Consider the following 22,245-nt stretch of genomic DNA (forward strand, 5'->3'; position numbering starts at 1 on the left):
ACTGCTCCAGAGTCCAATGGCGGCGAGCTTTACAAAACTCCAGCCGATGCTTGGCATTGTGCATGGTGATCTTAAGCTTTTGTGCGGCTGCTCGGCCATGGAAACCCATTTCATTAAGCTCCCGACGAACAGTTATTGTGTTGACGTTGCTTCCAGAGGCAGTTTGGAACTCGGTAGTGAGTGTTGCAACAGAGGACAGACGATTTTTACGCGCTACGCGCTTCAGCACTCAGCGGTCCTGTTCTGTGAGCTTGTGTGGCCTACCACTTTGCGGCTGAGCCATTGTTGCTCCTAGACGTTTCCACTTCACAATAACAGCACTTACAGTTGACCGGGGCAGCTCTAGCAGGGCAGAAATGTGATGAAATTACTTGTTGGAAAGGTGGCATCCTATGACGGTGCCACGTTGAAAGTCACTGAGCTCTTCAGTAAGGCCATTCCACTACCAATCTATGGAGATTGCATGGCTGTGTGCTTGATTTTATACACCTGTCAGCAACGAGTGTGGCTGAAATAGCCGAATCCACTAATTTGAAGGGGTGTCCACATACTTTTGTATATATAGTGTATTATACCACATACTATCTTGACTAGAATGAATGATGAAATCACATTAAGGCCACCTAGGGTCTGGGACACAGTTCAGTGAATACAGAGGACTTCAAATGTACACCAAGTATTTAGACAACAAGCACTTGGGTAAAATAAGGCTGTACTTGCTCCTCTCTTTGTCATGGTTATGGACTGACATTAATAGGTTGTAATAAGTGATCGACTTGATACGTCTGGAAAATAATAAATTCAGGCTGAAATCATAAATTCACACTAAGATTTTAGTAGTGGTCAATACAAATATTCCAGAGGTTCACCTTAGTCCATCAAAACATGACCAATACCGTTGAATTCCATAGAAAGATAAAAAAATAATTTGATTAATTGGACTTTCATGGTTTTATCTTAAAATATTTTTCCTTACCATCATAGCTTAGAAACATTGTATTGGGCATGAAAAGTGTACAGTCAAGTCCCTTCCCCATGACAATGTTATGGGGTTCTGATATGGGACTAAAACTGTTTCAACCTGTCTCTATTGTAAAATACTTCATCTGGAGACTGTTTCTTCACAGCAAATATTATACAAAACATAAACAAATAAATAAAAAAATGTGACCTTCTAATCTACATTTAAAAAGGAAAACTCAATTCCCCCCCAAAACTCTTTGCTCAGTCAGTTCTCTATGACCTCTGCAAATGTGCAGACCTGGACCAGTGGACTGCTACACATGTGGACGATTGTAGCGGATCTTCCACCTTTTGGAGCGGACACGGAAAAAGAAGAACATGACCATGAGAAAGACACAGGAGAAAGCGTAGAGCACCACGCACAGACTCATGTCCACACTGGAGAAGCCTAGACCCAGGAAGCTCACCCCCGGCCTGGTCTCCTTGTGGGCCCCTGTGCCCGCCTGCCCTGCTCCCTCCACGTCACTCTGCTTGACATGGTTGGCATGGAGTAGGGAGCTCTCAGGGGCCACTGTCTTTTCCTGTGTGGCTTTAATGGGCTTGTTGTCAGGAGCTCCGAGGGCCTCCTGGTTTGGCTCAGGCTGACTGCTGTACATGTGTTTGGGGGAGATGTTGGCGGCCCCGTAGTGCTGCTTGAGGAACATAAGCACCTTGTCTTCGTTCCACACGTGGATGCCATCCTGCTCCTCGTGGCAGGTGGGGCAGAGGTCCGGGCTGGGCCACTGGGTCTTGGGGAAGTGAGGGTCTTCACTCATTGTCCCTACAGAGAGGACAGAGGGTGAATAACATAGGAGAAATGGGCCAACAATAACTTGACCCTGTGTTATTCCTAAGTCAAGACCAGTCGTTTTGACCTGCCTACTCAACTCTAACACACGTTGCTTACAAACTTATACCACAGTATATATCTACTATACGGAATATTTACTTCAAATGACAGTATATTCTCTAGGTTAGGTTTGAGATCGCAAACTATGCCGATTTAGAGGTAGGTTCCCCACCTGCGAGGCGTCCATTGACCTGGTTGTGTTTCCTCCAGAGCCACAGTACCGCCTGGTCCACAGACTTCACCTGGGGCAGAGACTCCACAGCCATTTCCTCAAAGTGCTTGCCACACTCCTGGCAGCCGAAGAAGTTCACAATGTACCTGCGCATTGTCTGCAGCACTGCCTTGGGATTCTCCTCCAGGCCTGGTGGGACAGAAAGGAGATGGTCAGGGGAACGAGAGAGAAGCACAGTCAATTTCTTGACAAGGCACACATTTCATAATCAAACCACAGTTGAGATATTCATGATGATACCAATCGTGATGTTGCCATCTATTTTCGAAGGTATGCAGTATCGCTATGACATGGCTGCATGTATGTGCGTGCGTACGTACTGGTGTTGGCCAATGCGTCGGGCCGGCTGGCCGCCTGGACGGTCAGCACATGGAACAGGGTCCACAGTGAACAGGGGTAGCCCCTCAGCCCGACTCTGCTTCCCTGGCAACCCACCCACTGCAGCTGGTCGCTTAGGAACATCCCTGAAATCTGAAGGTGGTCAGGGAGAGAGTCAGAAAAACTCACTACTAAGCCACAGAGTAGATCAGGGGTGTTATGGTTCACTGGACTGAACCAAACTGGTCTGTCACAAGCTGTCGGTTCGGACCAAGGTTTTTCCATTACATTTTGATGGCTGAAATTATAACATCTACCACATACTGTCATATTAAGGCTGTAACGATATGTGTATCTGAACAGGACCGTCTAGTATGGGCCCTCGGTTCACGGGATGTGGTACGCATGAGGTGAACCGCACTACATTCTTGAACACAATGTGCCTATTAGGAACATAACAAATATTTCTGCCAAGGCGCATGTACTACAGCTGTCCACATTAAGTTTTTCTCAGCCAACAAGATGAGTGATGGTACAGAACAGCAAAATCAGAAAAGCCCAGAGTGGCTAAACTATTTTATTGGTATTCCTCCGGAGGCGCTTTCAAGTTGCGAGTCCCACAGGGAGAGAAACATGCATTCTGATAAGCCCAGTTATTGCACAACATTTCTAAACGCAATCGTGGGGAAAAACACAGCTGAATATAAAGAGAGAGCAAGTCAATTTATGAGACGCACTTGACGCCAATGTACTTAAACTATTCCAGTAGATATTGAAATTAGGCCAGTAGATTTTGGGCCAGTGAGAAAAAAAGTTAACATTGACCTAGTTGGGCGATATGGACAAAAAGTCATATTGCAATATACAGTGCATTCGGAAAGTATTCAGACCCCTTGACTTTTTCCACATTTTGTTACGCTACAGCCTTATTCTAAAATGGATTCAATTGTTTCCCCCCCCCCCCTCAATCTATACACAATACCCCATAACGACATACTAAGACAGGTTTTTAGACTTTTTAGCTGAAATATCACATTTACATAAGTATTCAGACCCTTTACTTTGTACTTTGTTGAAGAACCTTTGGCAGCGATTACAGCCTTGAGTCGTCTTGGGTTTGTCGCCACAAGCTTGGCACACCTGTATTGGGGAGTTTCACCCATTCTTCTCTGCAGATCCTCTCAAACTCTGTCAGGTTGGATGGAGAGGGTCGCTGCAAAGCTATTTTCAGGTCTCTCCAGAGATGTTCGATCAGGTTCAAGTCAGGGCTCTGGCTAGCCCACTCAAGGACAAAAATGTCTGCATCAATGAAGGTCCCCAAGAACACAGTGGCCTCCATCATTCTTAAATGGAAGAAGTTTGGAACCACCAACAATATTCCTAGTGCTGGCCGCCCGGCTAAACTGAGCAATCTGGGGAGAAGTGCCTTGGTCAGGGAGATGGCCAAGAACCCGATGGTCACTCTGACAGAGCTCAAGAGTTCCTCTGTGGATATGGGAGAACCTTCCAGAAGGACAACCATCTCTGCAGCACTCCACCAATCAGGCCTTTATGGTAGTGGCCAGACGGAAGCCACTCTTCAGTAAAAGGCACGAAAGCCCGCTTGGAGTTTGCCAAAAGGCACCTAATGGACTCTCAGACCAAGATTCTCTGGTCTGATGAAATCAAGATTGAACTCTTTGGCCTGAATGCCAAGCGTCACATCTGGAGGAAACCTGTCACCATCCCTACGGTGAAGCATGGTGGTGGCAGCATCATGCTGTGGGGATGTTTTTCAGCGGCAGGGACTGGGAGACTAGTCAGGATCGAGGGAAAGATGAATGGCGCAAAGTACAGAGAGATCCTTGATGAAAACCTTCTCCAAAGCGCTCAGGACCTCAGACTGGGGCGACGGTTCACCTTCCAACATGACAATGACCCTAAGCACATAGCCAAGACAACGCAGGAGTGGCTCCGGGACAAGTCTCTGAATGTCCTTGAGTGGCCCAGCCAGAGCCCGGACTTGAACCCGATCGAACATCTCTGGAGAGACCTGAAAATATCTGTGCAGTGACGCTCCCCATCCAATCAATCAATCAAATATATTTATAAAGCCTTTTTTTTTTTACATCAGCAGATGTCACAAATTGCTATACAGAAACCCAGCCTAAAACCACAAACAGCAAGCAATGCAGATGTTGAAGCACAGTGGCTAGGAAAAACTCCCTAGAAAGGCAGGAACCTAGAAAGAAACCTAAAGAGGAACCAGGCTCTGAGGGGTTGCCAGTCCTCTTCTGGCTGTGCCAGGTGGAGATTAAAAGAGTACATGGCCATTTAAGGCCAGATTGTTCTTCAAGATGTTCAAATGTTCAACCTGACAGAGCTTGAGAGGATCTGCAGAGAAGAATGGGAGAAACACCCTAAATACAGGTGTGCCAAGCTTGTAGCGTCATATCCAAGAAAACTCTAAGCGCTGTCAAAGGTGCCTCAACAAAGTACTGAGTAAAGGGTCTGAATACTTATGTAAATGTAATATCAGTTTTATATTTTTTATACATTTGCAAACATTTCTAAAAACCTGTTTTTGCTTAGTCATTATGGGGTATTGTGCGTAGATTAGAATAAGGCTGTAACGTAACAAAATGTGGAAAAAGTCAAGTGGTCTGAATACTTTCCGAATGCACTGTATATACCGTATACCGGGGTATTTGGAAAAATCCACAGGATGGTTTTTCAATACCGTTGAAACTATTTATTTGAAATTTTTGTATACATTTGAATATTTGTAGCTACTTTTTAAGTAAATACCTGCAGTCAACTTGTGAAATTCGTTAGGAGATAAAGAACATTGTTTTCTTCATTTCACCTGTCACATTATTATGAAGCTTACGGTAGTCCCCAGTTACGTGGTGTTTGTTTACAAGCAGACAACAACGAGAGACAGGAGCCTTGTGAGTCACTCACTGTTGTGCAGCATGCGCCAGGTGATCTAATTACAGTTTGTAATTCACAACTAAATGTTTGCCAGCTAGATATCTTCTAACTATTAAGTTTACTGTCTAAAATGTGATAAATGCTCTGCAGTTGTGCATTTGGTCCACGCCGTAAACGAAGCACCACTGCTGTAAACAATCCTATGGTAAACACTGCAGTCAACAGATCTGCCCTCTTAGAAGAGAATGTGGACAGTCTTGTCTTTTTGAAAAATAACTTATAAACAGAAAGTCACTGAATACAAGCTGAAGCTGAGAAGGCCTATGTGCTGCGGATTTCATTTGATTGTGGTGTACTGCAGTTAAATGCACGTTGTCATTATTATTTTTTTATCCCTCCTTCTGGACCGAAACCCTCCACAGAACAGTGACCCAAAAACAGAGTTACATATAGAATCATTGATTTAGTGAACTGTTGCACCCCCTACTAATTGTGTGGCGGCCTACAAGAACCTGTCGGATGTCGCGGCCACTCATTGTTGGCAAAACCCAAAATTCTATGAAAATGTGTTTTTGAGGAAATTGAGTTTTGGATACTTTAACCCCCTGTACTTTATTGTAATGTAAAAATATTGTATGATTCTAGAAAGTAAATAGTTAATTTCCACTTTATTTTTAATTTTTTTACATGTTAGCTAGCATGTCCAATGTGAAAATGCTAGCTCAAACTTCCCCTGGTGAGTGTTGCAGCTGACTTGGCCCATTCAAGATAACATGCTACAGATCAATGAAATCAGGCTGGTTTATACACAAAATAATTAGCTAGCTAGTTAGTAGTGTAGTAGTATAAAGTTGTAATTTACAATTAACATTGTAGTTATAAATACAAGTGGGGCAGATTTTCATATTGTCAACAAGTAGCCATATGCAGGAGCTAACATTAATCGATTCATAAAAGAGGTTCACACTTTCTACCGATGTTGCATGATCAGTGGTTATTAACTGGCCAAAATGACATGAAAAGTGATCAAAATATATGAAGAGTATTGCAGTAATTTCACCAGTTCATTTTATTTAGATTTTAGGTAGCAAAGCAATCGATATACTATCCTTAACTTGTTGGAAGCGAGAGGCATCGTGCTGTCATTCATTATAAAAATAAGCCCTGGCCACTTAACCTTCACTCCCCTCAAAATATATAAAAGCATTGGAAAGGTGTAGATGAGAGCATTTATTTTTATTTTTTATTAGTCATAAATAAAAGTGCTGAAAACATTTTGGCACACTATTTAAAAAGAACATTGAGAACAAGCTATAGGATGAAAAATACCGGAGTTTTGGCGCAGGTACAGCCGATGAGCACTAGCTAATGCTACCTAGCAAAAAAATAATAATAATTTTTACAAATTCGATACCTGGAGTCAAAGTATTGACAGAATATCGTCCAAAATAATATTACGATATGTAACTATCGATTTTTTCCCTAGCTTGTGTGTAGTGTGCACCCTTGAGCTTGTGTCTAACCACTGGTCTCCCTCCCCCCACCGCTATATTTTGGGGGAAAGGCTGCTGGTCATATGAGCGTTTAAAAATGCCTTTATTTTGTCCAGTAAGAATTTAAATCTTGGCCACTGATTTGAATGGCTTGGTGGCCCGAAGTACCAGGGCAAATTTGTCTTCATGTCTACCACTGCAATACAGAAATACTTTGTTTACAAACGATGGAGAAAAACGTTAACTACTTTTATTAGACTCATTTTTGTCGTAGTTTTTTCCCTCCTAAACTAAAACCGAATGAGAACCAAAAATCAAGGGACAAACCGAAAATGTTGTGAACCGTTCGTTACATCTGTTGTTTAAAAGGATAGTTTAACTAATTTGACTTCCCTAGTCTGTGGTTGTTTCCTCCAAACTGTTTCTAAATTTGATTACTGGTTACTTAGCAATGTTAAGAATAATCTGGCTAGCATTTTTGGTGAAAGTACCAGCGCTAGTGGAAATGGATTGTTTCCATTAGAAATGTATTCAAAAACTTGGGAAAGTACACCCCTTCTGCAAAAAGGGCCACCCTTCCCCACGCTTTCTGTATGACCCTTTAAACTATGCTAAACAGTTATTTTATTTGAGTTATTTGAGCACTTGATAATGAAATATCACACAAAATGCCTCCCTTACTCGCATCTTGTTGTTGACCAAGTCAAGGATGGCATCAAATGGGATTTTCTCCAGGGGAAGACTGACCAGCCACTCCAGAAGAGTCTCTAAGAGTTTTACCACAGACTGGCGACCGGGAAAGAGCTGGGATTCAAGAATCAAAGAAAAGACAGACTAAATGTTACTTCTCTAATAGAAACAAGAGGGCAAATATTGTTTACTTGTTTGTGCGGACCCACTTCAGCCTTAGGGCACTTCTACCTTAGCGACCACTGTCACAAAGTCTTTGAAGGTCTTGAGCTCTTCTCCCTCCAGGGTTTGGTGGGTAGCCAGCTCTACCCTCAGCAGGTAGTGCAACCCTGACTCAAGGTCCGCCATGTACACCTTAGACCTGGAGAAAATCAGGGCGGTAGGTAGCCTAGCGGTTAAGAGCATTGGACCAGTAACCGAAAGGTTATGCATATATAAGATACTGTGTTAGCATCAGACTCACTTCTCAAAGTCCTTCCAGGCCTCAGCCGTCCCGGGACCTCGTGGCCCATCCAGTAGGGGCTCCTGGGGTGCTCCAGTAGTGCTCAGCTTTCTGTGGACCCCTAGGAGAAGCTTGAGGAACGAGGAAAAGAAGAAGCGCAGTCTTTTCCGCCTGGTGATACAGAAACATCAGAGCAACATTTTAAATGCCTGGATTTATACAACAGACTATATAAAGAAGCCAAACATTTCACTGACAGTTGGGATTAAATATTTTGAGAAAATAATGATTACATGTAAAAAAACAAAAAAAAACAATGCTATATTCTGTGCGCATAGAACCCATTAAAATGGGATGCTACGCCAAATACAAAAACACATTTGTTAAGACTCCAACCTTTTGAACCAGAACTCTCTTCTAGTCCACACACACAAGATCCTGGAGAAGTAAATATAATAGAGGTTGCCAACTCACACATCCAGAATGGCATGTGTTCCATTAGGGTGGAGAAGGTATGCTGAGGGGAAAGAGTTGATGCCAAGCTTCTCTGTGAGGCTCTTGTCTGAACTCAATACCCTCTTCACTGTCAGCCCTTGATACATCATCAGGTCCAAGATAACCTATAGAACAGTTGACATTACTTTATACACTCCCGGTCAAAGGTTTTAGAACACCTACTCATTCAAGGTTTTTTTTTTTTTTTTTTTTTACTATTTTCTACATTGTAGAATAATAGTGAAGACATCACAACTATGAAATAACAAAATCATGTAGTAACCAAAAAAGTGTTAAACAAATCAAAATATATTTTATATTTGAGATTCTTCAAAGTAGCCACCCTTTGCCTTGAAAGCTTTGCACACTCTTGGCATTCTCTCAACCAGCTTCACCTGGAATGCTTTTCCAACAGTCTTGAAGGAGTTCCCACATATGCTGAGCACTTGTTGGCTGCTTTTCCTTCAGTCTGCGGTCCGACTCATCCCAAACCGTCTCAATTTGGTTGAGGTCGGAGGATTGTGGAGGCCAGGTCATCTGATGCAGCACTCCATCATTCCCCTACTTGGTCAAATAGCCCTTACACATCCTGGAGGTGTGATGGGTCATTGTCCTGTTGAAAACAGAATGATAGTCCCACTAAGCCCAAACCATGCTGGTTAAGTGTGCCTTGAATTCTAAATAACTCACAGACAATATCACTAGCAAAGCACCCCCACACCATAACACCTCCTCCATGCTTCACGGTGGGAAATACATATGCAGAGATCATCCATTCAGCCACACCGCGTCTCACAAAGACACGGCGGTTGGAACCAATAATCTCCAATTTGAACTCCAGACAAATTTCCACCGGTCTAATGTCCATTGATCGTGTTTCTTGGCCCAAGCAAGTCGTCTTCTTATTGGTGTCCTTTAGTAGTGGTTTCTTTGCAGCAATTTGACCATGAAGGCCTGATTGACACAGTCTACTCTGAAACTTTGATGTTGAGATGTGTCTGTTACTTGAACTCTGTGAAGCATTTATTTGGGCTGCAATTTTTGAGGCTGGTAACTCTAATTAACTTATCATCTGCAGCAGAGGTAACTCTGGGTCTTCCATTCCTATGGCGGTCCTCATGAGAGCCAGTTTCATCAGAGCGCTTGATGGTTTTTGCGACTGCACTTGAAGAAATGTTCAAAGTTCTTGAAATTTTCCGGATTGACTGACCTTCATGTCTTAAAGTAATGATGGACTGTCGTTTCTCTTTGCTTATTTGAGCTGTTCTTGCCATAATATGGACTTGGTCTTTTACCAAATAGGGCTATCTTCTGTATACCCCCCCCCCAACCTTATCACAACACAACTGATTGGCTCAAACGCATTAAGAAAGAAAATCCCCAAATTAACTTTTAAGAAGTACATTCCAGGTGACTACCTCATGAAGCTGGTTGAGAGAATGCCAAGAGTGTGCAAGGCTGTCATCAAGGCAAAGGGTGGCTATTTTAAGAACCTCAAATATAAAATATATTTGGATTTGTTTAACACTCTTTTGGTTACTACATGATTCGATGTTTTATTTCATAGTTTTAATGTCTTCACTATTATTCTACAATGTAGAAAATAATAAAAATTAAGAAAAACCCTTGAATGAGTAGGTGTGTCCAAACTTTTGACAGGTAGTGTATATATTTCAACTCCCACACATTAACCCTATAAAGCAGCATTTAAGTAAAAAAATTACTTAGTTGTTTTGAAGTCTGATAGTATATGAATACAATGAAAAGGTACAGTTCAGTTTTATTTGAATTCATCATACCTCTCTGCCAACATAGGAGTCCTCATTCTCAACAATGACAGCTGTGTATTGGTTGGATTTCTGACCCATCAAAGGCAATATATCTGCAGAGCTGAAAAGAGGAAATGGGACACAATCGATTTAATATGATAATCACCTGTATTGTGTGCCACTCCCTTTTCATTGAGCGATTCAAAAACAACCTGACAATAGCCCATATTAGCAGACGTAGGGTAGAGTAAAAGGACAGAGGTTATTTAGCAAACCATGGCATAGGCTATTTGTTCTGGTCTCAAGACTGTATTGAAGCCCAAGGTGTGCCACTGGTCAAACCTGGAAGGCTCAAGTGGAGGGCAGCTGACAGGCCAGTCCTGTCTTGTGTGGTTCTGGAGGAAGTTGACCATCAGCTGTCGCACTGTCTGCAGCTCCCTATCTGCCCCTGGTGAGAGAGATGAGAGTAGAGCTGGGCGATATGGACAAAAAGTAATAGTGATAAATATAACTATTTTGCTCGATAACAATAAACAATGATAAAAAAATATATATGGACAGTTAGCCTACTTTATTTACATTAGCGGCAGGGCCATCCAAGATGGCGTAGCAGTGCGGTTGTGTTTTCTGTAGTGTCCTTGAGTAAATAGCCAGTTTTTTTTGTTTTTTGTCTATTTTGTTTTTTATACGGTACCGCATCCTGTTTATGTTTAGCCTCAGCCCAAACTGTGTCGCCAATACCAGCTGTTGTCTTATCTCTCGAATAACACCTGTGATTGCTTTATGCCTCTCTCCCATGTCAATATGGTTTGCTCATTGCTGTTTCGTTTATTTCATATTGTACTATTTCACTGTAGAGCCCCCAGTCCAGCTCAACCTGCCTTAGATAGCTCCTTTGTCCCACCCCCCATACATGCGGAGACCGACTCAATCGGTGCCTCCAGTGATGCTCTCTCTTTCATCTTTACCCAACGCTTAGGTTTACCTCCACTGTACTCATATCCTTCCATATCCTTGTCTGTACATAATGCCCTGAATCTATTCTACAACACCCGGAAATCTGCCCCTTTTTTTCCTCTGTACCCAACGCACTAGAAAACCAGTTCTTAAAGCCTTTAGCCGTATCCTTATTCTACTACTCCTCTGTTCCCCTGGTGAAGTAGAGGTTAACCCAGGCCCTGTAGCCCCCAGTATCACTCCTACTCCCCAGGCGTTATCATTTGTTGACTTCTGTAACCGTAAAAACCTTGGTTTCTTGCACGTTAACATCAGAAGCCTCCTCCATAAGTTTGAGTTATTCACTGCGTTAGCACACTCCGCCAACCCTGATGTTCTAGCAGTGTCTGAATCCTGGCTTAGGAAGGCCACCAAAAATTCAGAAATGTCCATCCCAACTACAAAATTTTCCGTCTCGATAGAACTGCCAAAGGGTGTGGGGTTGCAATCTACTGTAGAGATAGCCTACAGAGCTCTATCGTACTATCCAGGTCTGTGCCCAAACAGTTTGAGCTTCTACTTCTAAAAATCCACCTTTTCAGAAATAAAGTCTCTCACTGTTGCCGCTTGCTACAGACCCCCCTCAGCCCCCAGTTGTACCCTGGACACCATATGTGAATTGCTTGCCCCCCCATCTATCCTCAGAGTTCGTTCTGCTTGGTGACCTAAACTGGGATATGCTTAACACCCTGGCCAACCTACAATCTAAACTTGATGCCCTCAATCTCACACAAATTATCAACAAACCTACCAGGTACAACCCTAAATCTGTAAACATGGGCACCCTCATAGATATCATCCTGACAAATTTACCCTCTAAATACACCTCCGCTGTCTTCAACCAGGATCTCAGCGATCACTGCCTTATTGCCTGCGTCCAAAATGGGTCCGCGTAAGATTTTCGAAGACATTTGCATTTATGTCAGAGTGATTACAGGGACAATAGAGTTCTGAGTACCAGGCAGCAAGTTTGGTAGGCTACTAATGACCATCAGCAGCATCAGAGCTTGGAGAAACCTAATTAGAGTGACTAAACAGTCACATGGAATTTGACTGCCTTCATCACTCGTGACTGCTGGTGTGGTAGTAACACGGCCAATGAATATATAGCACAACTGTGGTCCTCCAGATGTGACGCTTGGCATTCAGGCCAAATAATTCAATCTTGGTTTCATCAGACCAGAGAATCTTGTTTCTAATGGTCTGAGAGTCCTTTAGGTGCCTTTTGGCAAACTCCAAGCGGGCTGTCATGTGCCTTTTACTGAGGAGTGGCTTCCATCTGGCCACTCTTCCATAAAGGCCTGATTGGTGGAGTGCTGCAGAGATGATTTTCCTTCTGGAAGTTTATACCATCTCCACAGAGGAACTCTGGAGCTCTGTCAGAGTGACCACATTGGGGTTCTTGGTCACCTCCCTGACCAAGGCCCTTCTGCCCCGACTTATCAGGTCGGCTGGGCGGCCAGCTCTAGGAAGAGTCTTGGAAGTTCCAAACTTCTTCCATTTAAGAATGATGGAGGCCAGTGTTCTTGGGGACCTTTAATGCTGCAGAAACGTTTTGATACCCTTCCCCAGAGCTGTGCCTCGCACAATACTGTCTCAGAGCTCTACGGACATTTCCTTCGATATCATGGCTTGGTTTTTGCTCTGACATGCACTGTCAACTGTGGGACAGGTGTGTACCTTTCCAAATCATGTCAAATCAATTGAATTTATCACAGGTGGACTCCAAGTTGTAGAACATCTCAAGGATGATCAATTGAAACCGGATGCACCTGAGCTCAATTTCGAGTCTCATAGCAAAGGGTCTGAAAACCTATGTAAATAAGGTATTTATTTAATAATAATAATTACAATTTGTTCATTAAAAACCTGTTTTCGCTTTGTCATTATGGGGTATTGTGTGTAGATTGATGAGGGGAAAAAACAATTTAATCCATTTCAGAAAAAGGCTGTAACATAACAAAATGTGGAAAAAGTGAAGGTCTGAATACTTTCCGAATGCACTGTATGTACTGAACTTGTTTGATGTTTTAAGCACACTGTTGGATTAAATAAGACACACAAATGACTCAAGTGGGAGCGAGAGATCAAGATAGCCTAACCAGAAGAAAAAATAACATTTTCCCGACCCTCCTCCCACTGCTGCTGGCCTTTGCAGAATCTGCCATTATTCTCCTGAAGTTGCCGGTAATAGGCTACACCAGCGGTCGGCAACCTTTTCCATTTGGAGTGCCAATTTCTTACAATTTCTACTGATAATTCCACTGATAATTCCACATTCGCTTCCAGCATTTGAATGTAAAAAAAAGTATTTCCTGCACTAATGTGTTATCATTTACATACTGTGTCACATTTCTGTTGTCTTAGTATGCCGGTATTTAAAAACGTATAAATCTTTCACAATAATTATTCTCCTGACAGTGCATTTGTATTTATTATTTCACCACTAGAGGGCGAAAACAAATATGGGGGTCTGTACTCCCGAAGTTGTTAACTGTTTTTGTGCTTGTCAGTTAGCTAGCAATTCTCAGCTGTCAACAGCTAATGGCTAGCAGTTTCTTAAATGGGGATAAAAATGGATGATTGCGATTATTTTTTTCGAGTCATTACTGAATTGTTTAATGTAACAAATCAAACAAACCTTGTCAACAATTCATGGTAACCTCGTAAACAATTCATTTAGACACAGCACTTATTTGAAACAGGTGTTTGTTTTCTGAAATATGTGCCATTGCCCGGCTATTAAAAGGGACAGGCGGCTATTTGAGACTCGGCGTTTAATTGAAGTTTTATGGTATATACACTAAGTTTACAAAACATTAAGAACGCCTGCTCTTTTCAGAACATTGACTCACCAGGTGAATCCAACATGTAAAGTATTGGTCCCATGTTCCATGAGCTGAAATAAAAGGGTGAACAGGGAGTACAGGAGGGGACTGAGCACGCACCCCTGAGGGGTCCCCGTATTGAGGATCAGCGTGGCGGATGTGTTGTTACCTACCCTTACCGCCTGGGAGGCGGCCCGTCAGGAAGTCCAGGATCCAGTTGCAGAGGGAGGTGTTTAGTCCCAGGGTCCTTAGCTTAGTGATGAGCTTTGAGGGCACTATGGTGTTGAACGCTGAGCTGTAGTCAATGAATAGCATTGTCACATAGGTGTTCCTTTTGTCCAAGTGGGAAAGGGCAGTGTGGATTGCAATAGAGATTGCATCATCTGTGGATCTGTTGGGGCGGTACGCAAATTGGAGTGGGTCTAGGGTTTCCGGGATAATGGTGTTGATGTGAGCCATGACCAGCCTTTCAAAGCACTTCATGGCTTCGTCCGGAACAGCTGATACTCTCATGCATTATTCAGTGTTACTTGCCTCGAAGCGAGCATAGAAGTAATTTAGCTTGTCTGGTAGGCTTGTGTCACTGTGCAGCTCGCGGCTGTGCTTCCCTTTGTAGTCTGTAATAGTTTGCAAGTCCTGCCACATCTGACGAGCGTCGGAGCCGGTGTAGTACGATTCAATCTTAGTCCTGTATTGACGCGTCGCCTGTTTGATGGTTCGTCGGAGGGCATAGCGGGATTTCTTATAAGCTTCTGGGTTAGAGTCCCGCTCCTTGAAAGCGGCAGCCCTACCCTTTAGCTCAGTGCGGATGTTGCCTGTAATAAATGGCTTCTGGTTGGGGTATGTGCGTACAGTCACTGTAGGGACGAAGTCATTGATGCATGCTCAGTCCCCTCCTGTACTCCCTGTTCACTCATGACTGCATGGCCAGGCACGACTCCAACACCATCGTTAAGTTTGCAGATGACACAACAGTGGTAGGCCTGATCACCGACAACGACGAGACAGCCTATAGGGAGGAGGTCAGAGACCTGGCCGTGTGGTGCCAGGACAACAACCTCTCCCTCAACGTGATCAAGACAAAGGAGATGATTGTGGACTACAGGAAAAAGAAGAGGACCGAGCACGCCCCCATTCTCATTGACAGGGCTGTAGTGGAACAGGTTGAGAGCTTCAAATTCCTTAGTTTGTTGGTGATGTGGACACCAACATGATGTGGACACCAACATGGTCCAAGCACACCAAGAGGTCACGACAAAACCTATTCCCCTAAGGAGACAAAGGATTTGGCATGGGTCCTCAGATCCTCAAAAGTTTCTACAACTGCACCATCGAGAGCATCCTGACTGGTTGCATCAATGAATAGTATGGCAACTGCTCGGCCTCTGACCACAATGCACTACAGAGGGTAGTGCGTACAGCCAGGTACAGCACTGGGGCCAAGCTTCCTGCAATCCAGGACCTCTATACCAGGAAATGTCAGAGGAAGACCCTAAAAATTGTCAAAGACTCCAGCCACCTTAGTCATAGACTGTTCTCTATGGTACCGGAGCACCAAGTCTAGGTCCAAAAGGCTTCTTAACAGCTTCAACCCCCAAGCCATAAGACTCCTTAACAGCTAATCAAATGGCTACCCAGATTATTTGCATTCCTACTGTTTATTATCTATGCATAGTCACTTTAATAACTCTACCTACATGTACATATTATCTCAATTACCTCGACTAACCGGTGCCCCCGCACATTGACTCGGTACCGGTACCCCCTGTATATAGCCTCGCTATTGTTATTTTACTGCTGCTCTTTAATTAATTTGTTACTTTAAAAAAAATGTTTTAATTCTTTCTTAAAACTGCAATGTTGGTTAACGGCTTGTAAGTAAGCATTTCACTGTAAGGTATTCACCTGTTGTATTCGGCGCATGTGACAAATACAATTTTATTTTATTCCTGATTGTGGTCTCATCAGGGATTATGTGACTCATGATCATATGGAATCAGGAATACCAACACTTTGTCTTTTATTAAATAAATACAAATTACTACAGTAAGTGTTAGCGTTTCATTTTCCCAATTTGAAATGAAACAGAGGCCCCAAAACCGCAATAAATACTAAACTCAGCAAAAAAAGAAACGTCCTCTCACTGACAACTGCGTTTATTTTCAGCAAACTTAACATGTGTAAATATTTGTATGAACACAACAAGATTCAACAACTGAGACATAAACTGAACAAGTTCCACAGACATGTGACTAACAGAAATGGAATAATGTGTCCCTGAACAAAGGGGGGTCAAAATCAAAAGTAACAGTCAGTATCTGGTATAGCCACCAGCTGCATTAAGTACTGCAGTGTATCTCCTCCTCATGGACTGCACCAGATTTGCCAGTTCTTGCAGTGAGATGTTACCACACTCTTCCACCAAGGCGCCTGCAGGTTCCCGGACATTTCTGGGGGGAATGGCCCTAGCCCTCACCCTCCGATCCAACAGGTCCCAGACGTGCTCAATGGGATTGAGATCCGGGCTCTTCGCTGGCCATGGCAGAACACTGACATTCCTGTCTTAAAGGAAATCACGCACAGAATGAGCAGTATGGCTGGTGGCATTGTCATGCTGGAGGGTCATGTCAGGATGAACCTGCAGGAAGGGTACCACGAGGGAGGAGGATGTCTTCCCTGTAACGCACAGTGTTGCGATTGCCTGCAATGACAACAAGCTCAGTCCGATGATGCTGTGACACACCGCCCCAGACCCATGACGGACCCTCCACCTCCAAATCAATCACGCTCCAGAGTACAGGCCTTGATGTAACATTCATTCCTTCGACGATAAACGTGAATACAACCATCACCCCTGGTGAGACAAAACCGCGACCCGTCAGTGAAGAGCACTTTTTTCCAGTCCTGTCTGGTCCAGCGACGGTGGGTTTGTGCCCATAGGCAATGTTGTTGCCGGTGATGTCTGGTGAGGACCTGCCTTACAACAGGCCTATAAGCCCTCAGTCCAGCCTCTCTCAGCCTATTGCGGACAGTCTGAGCACTGATGGAGGGATTGTGCGTTCCTGGTGTAACTCGGGCTGTTGTTGCCATCCTGTACCTGTCCTGCAGGTGTGATGTTCGGATGTACCGATCCTGGGCAGGTATTGTTACACGTGGTCTGCCACTGCGAGGACGATCAGCTGTCTGTCCTGTCTCCCGGTAGCACTGTCTTAGGCATCTCATAGTACGGACATTGCAATTTATTGCCCTGGCCACATCTGCAGTCCTCATGCCTCCTTGCAGCATGCCTAAGGCGCGTTCACGCAGATGAGCAGGGACCCTGCGCATCTTTCTTTTGGTGTTTTTCAGAGTCAGTAGAAAGGCCTCTTTAGTGTCCCAGGTTTTCTTAACTGTGACCTTAATTGCCTACCGTCTGTAAGCAGTCTTAACGACCGTTCCACGGATGCATGTTCATTAATTGTTTATGGTTCATTGAACAAGCATGGGAAACAGTGTTTAAACCCTTTACAATGAAGATCTGTGAAGTTATTTGGATTTTTACGAATGATCTTTGAGTTTATATACACTATATATACAAAAATGTGGACACCCCTTCAAATTAGTGGAATCGGCCATTTCAGTCACACTCGTTGCTGAGAGGTGTATAAAATCGAGCACAGCCATGCAATCTCCATAGACAATAATTGGCAGTAGAATGGCCTTACTGAAGAGCTCAGTCACTTTCAACGTGGCACCGTCATAGGATGCCACCTTTCCAACAAGTCAGTTCATCAAATTTCTGCCCTGCTAGAGCTGCCCTAGTAAACTGTAAGTGCTGTTGTTGTGAAGTGGAAATGTCTAGGAACAACAACGGCTCAGCCGCGAAGCGGTAGGCCACACAAGCTTACAGAACGGGATCGCCGAGGTTGAAGCGCGTAAAAACCGTCTAAACTCGGTTGCAACACTCACTACAGAGTTAAAAACTGCCTCTGGAAACAACGTCAGCACAATAACTGTTCGTCGGGAGCTTCATAAAAGGGGTTTCCGCACACAAGCCTAAGATCACCATACACAATGTCAAGCGTTGGCTGGAGTGGTGTGAAGCTCACCTCCATTGGACTCTGGAGCAGTAGAAATGCGTTCTCTGGAGTGATGAATCACGCTTTACCAACTAGCAGTCCGACAGACAAATCTGGGTTTGGCGGATGCCAGGAGAACACTACCTGCCCGAATGCATAGTGCCAACTGTAAAGTTTGGTGGAGGAGTTATAATGGTCTGGGGCAGTTTATGGTTCGGGCTAGGCTGCTTAGTTCCAATGAAGGGAAATCTTAACGCTTCAGCATCCAATGACATTCTAGATGATTCTGTGCTGACAACTTTGTGGCATAACTTTGGGGAAGGCCCTTTCCTGTTTCAGCATGACAATGCCCCTGTGCACAAAGCAAAGTCCATACAGAAATGGTTTGTCGAGATCGGTGTGGAAGAACTTGACTGGCCTGCACAGAGCCCTGACCTCAACCTCATCGGACACCTTTGGGATGAATTGGAACGAAGACTGCGAGCCAGGCCTAATCGCCCAACATCAGCGCCCAACCTCACTAATGCTCGTGGCTGAATGGAAGCAAGTACTTGTAGCAATGTTCCAACATCCAGCGGAATGCCTTCCCAGAAGTAGTGGAGGCTGTTATAGCAGCAAGGGGGGGGGACAAACTCCGTATTATGCCCATGATTTTGGAATGAGATGTTTGATGAGCAGGCGTCCACATACTTTTGGTCATGTAGTGTATATTGTTTTGTTAAACGGTTATGATGGTTCTTTTGTTTCCATGACGGTCTTCATCCATAACCGTCGATTACAGTTATACGGTAATTGTGCCAGCCCTAACAGTAGGTCTTTATTGAAACAACTTGAGGAGAATGTCGAGTACGAAAACTACTGCCTTGAGAGGGACATATTATTCTAGAATGCAGCGGTAGTTTGAGTCTGTCCACATTTGGCAGTATGGAACAACATTTACAAACTGCATAGCCTTGTCAGACACAATATCGTGAACATTTAAGTTAATCCAAACTACTTATTTTGTTCCAAAAACAATCCCCAAATGCACCTACAGGTACCAAAATCTTACCTTTGTATGTTTTTCCAACATCAAATGTGGGACCACGTGCTTTAAAGTACTGAGGGAGAAAAGAACAAGTGGCAGAACTGTAAAACAATAGTGGCGTATTAGGAGCCTAAATTATTCAAATCTTGGCTGGCACATACTCTGAAGGTGGGGTAGAAGTGAACGCCAAACTCCTTGCAGATGTCAAAGTTATTCTCTTGAGCACAGTCCAGGACGCCAATCCGTATGGCTTGCTCCCAGTCTGTGAGAGAGAGAGAAAATGGATGTCAGTTGTTGTTACAGGGACAAAGGCGAAGTAAAGCTGACAGCATACTACTTAAAAGACCTTCACTTGAAAAACGAGAAAAAAGCGGCAATAGTACTGTTTGTCCATTTTGAGATGCCATGGCCAGCACACTCTCAAAATAGTCAGAATTAACCTAAAGTAACTCAATAAATCTGTCATTAATTTCGATGTTTTTGCTGAGTCGCGCAATTTTACATCTAAGATGTGCATGAAAACGAGTCGTCTCTCGTTGGAAGACAACAAAGACTTTATTGAAGAATCCCTACAGTTGACCAATCACTGACGAAGGGGTGTAGACTTTGGCTCCGAACTACGGCTTGCCTCTAGAAAAAAATGTGTCTGCCCAAACAGCCGGAAAAACCGAAGTAAAAAATTAACAGAAACGTCACAAAATGACATCATAATATATGCACGAACTCTTCCGAACTGCCTTTAATGAATTTACATTTACGTAATTTAGTAGACGCTCTTATCCAGAGCGACTTACAAATTGGTGCATTCACCTTATGATAGCCAGTGGGACAACTACTTTACAATTATTTTTCAAAAAATGTTATTCTTAATTTTTTGAGCTTTTTTTTTTGTGAGGGAGGGGTAGGGGGGTTGAAGGATTACTTTTATACTATCCCAGGTATTCCTTAAAGAGGTAGGGTTTCAAGTGTCTCCGGAAGGTGGTCAGTTTAGTGAAACTAAAGGCAAAAAGTAAATTCTGAAATGGAATACAACCAAGTTCACAGGTCAATCTTATCGCCAATAAATAAGGATTTTGGCGCTGTATAGAAAAAGCCAAATAGAAAGAGTTGCCAGTCAGGCACCCCCCTTTTCCAACAACCAATGACAAAGCGAAAACAGGTTATAATTTTTTGCACACAAAAAAAAGAACCCAAAACAATCTTAAATACCTTGTTTACGTAAGTACTCAGGCCCTTTGCTATGAGACTCAAAATTGCATCCTGTTTCCATTGATCATCCTTGAGATGTTTCTACAACTTGATTGGAGTCCACCTGTGGTAAATTCAATTGATTGAACATGATTTGGAAAGGCACACATCTGCCCATACAAGGTCCCACAAATTGGCAATGCATGTCAGCGCAAAAACCAAGCCATGAGGTTGAAGGAACTGTCTGTAGAGCTCCGAGACAGGATTGTGTCGAGGTACAGATCTGGGGAAGGGTACCAAAAAATGTCTGCTGCATTGAAGGGCCTCCATCATTCATGCTTCACCGTAGGGATGGTGCCAGGTTTCCTCCAGATGTGAAGCTTGGCATTCAGCCCAAAGAGTTCAATCTTGGTTTCATCAGACCAGAGAATATTGTTTCTCATGGTCTGAGAGTCTTTAGGTGCCTTTTGGCAAACTCCAAGCGGGTTGTCATGTGCCTTTTTTACTGAGCAGTGGCTTCCGTCTGGCCACTACCATAAACACCTGATTTGGTGGAGTGCTGCAGAGATGGTGTCCTTCTGGAAGTTTCTCCCATCTCCACAGAGGACCTCTAGAGCTCTGTCAGAGTGACCACATCTGGTTCTTGGTCACCTCCCTGACCAAGGCCCTTCTCCCTGATTGCTCAGTCTGGCCGGGCAGCCAGCTCTAGGAAGAGTCTTGGTGGTTCCAAACTTCTTCCATTTAAGAATGATGGAGGCCACTGTGTTCTTGGGGACCTTCAATGCTGCACACATGTTTTGGTATCCTTCCCCAGACCTGTGCCGACACAATCCTGTCCCGGAGCTCTAAGGACAATTCCTTCGACCTCACGGCTTGTTTTTTGCTCTGACATGCACTTTCAACTGCGGGACCTTATATGGACAGCTGTGTGCCTTTCTAAATCATGTCCAATCAATTGAATTTACCACAGGTGGACTCCAATCAAATTGTAGAAACATCTCAAGGATGATCAATGGAAACAGGATGCACCTGAGCTCAATTTCGAGTGTCATAGCAAAGGGTCTGAATACTTATGTAAGTAAGGTGTTTCTTTTTAATTTTTTATAAATGTACAAACATTAAAACATTTTCGCTTTGTCATTATGGGGTATTGTGTGCAGATTGATGAGGAAAAAACAATCCATTTTAGAATAAGGTTGTAACGTAACAAAATGTGGAAAAAGTCAAGGGGTCTGAATACTTTCCGAATGCACTGTACACACAAGTATCCTCCCCTCAGCTCCTCAATAGCTCCTCAATGGCTCCTCAATGTATTTTTAGAAGCTTTTAGTAATTAATTATTTGCCTCGAAAAGCATCCCATTTCCAACCAGAATACCTGTATCCTTCCCATGTATCCCTCTCTACCCCCTCAGTGTTCCTCTGGAGAGGCCTGCCTCGGATTAAATGAGACCGAGGGCAACCCCCCAATACCACCACCTTGTCTCACTGAAGAACAATTTTTTATTTAACCTTTATTTAACCAGATAAGCCAGTTGAGAACAAGTTATTTTACAACTATGACCTGGCCAAGATAAAGCAAAGCAGTGCGATAAAAACAACAAACATATGGAAGTTATATATGGAATAAACAAAACGTACAGTCAATAATGGGGCGGCAGGTAGCTTAGTGGTTAAGAGCATTGTGCCTGTAACCGAAAGGTCGCTGGTTCTAATCCCCGAGCCGACTAGGTGAAAAATATGTCGATGTGCCCTTGAGCAAGACACTTAACCCTAATTGCTCCTGTAAGTCGCTCTGGATAAGAGTGTCTGCTAAATTACTTAAATGTAAATAACACAATAGAAAATCTATATACAGTGTATGCAAATGTAGTAAGTTATGGAGGTAAGGCAATAAATAGGCCATAGTGCAAAATAGTTACAATTTAGTATTAACACTGGAGTG

At 43.5% G+C, this 22,245-nt stretch overlaps 1 protein-coding gene across 1 annotated transcript in view; it reads right to left on the minus strand.

The window, feature by feature from the left end:
- Positions 1–497: 497 nt before the first annotated feature.
- The window catches only part of qsox2 (quiescin Q6 sulfhydryl oxidase 2), a 44,801-nt gene continuing 23,053 nt past the window's right edge, over positions 498–22,245 (minus strand). The window contains exons 2-12 of the mRNA XM_041900537.1: positions 19,275–19,375; positions 19,138–19,186; positions 10,547–10,652; positions 10,235–10,325; positions 8,415–8,560; positions 7,962–8,111; positions 7,730–7,859; positions 7,490–7,612; positions 2,405–2,555; positions 2,025–2,213; positions 498–1,783 (exon numbers count right to left, since the gene is read on the minus strand). Of these exons, the coding sequence (XP_041756471.1) occupies positions 1,278–1,783; positions 2,025–2,213; positions 2,405–2,555; positions 7,490–7,612; positions 7,730–7,859; positions 7,962–8,111; positions 8,415–8,560; positions 10,235–10,325; positions 10,547–10,652; positions 19,138–19,186; positions 19,275–19,375 (1,742 nt within the window). The 3' untranslated portion in view covers positions 498–1,277. The remainder of the gene's footprint in view (positions 1,784–2,024; positions 2,214–2,404; positions 2,556–7,489; positions 7,613–7,729; positions 7,860–7,961; positions 8,112–8,414; positions 8,561–10,234; positions 10,326–10,546; positions 10,653–19,137; positions 19,187–19,274; positions 19,376–22,245) is intronic.

The sequence above is a fragment of the Coregonus clupeaformis genome, chromosome 16 (genome assembly GCF_020615455.1).
Source record: "Coregonus clupeaformis isolate EN_2021a chromosome 16, ASM2061545v1, whole genome shotgun sequence".
In the NCBI taxonomy this organism is placed as follows: Eukaryota; Metazoa; Chordata; class Actinopteri; order Salmoniformes; family Salmonidae; genus Coregonus; species Coregonus clupeaformis.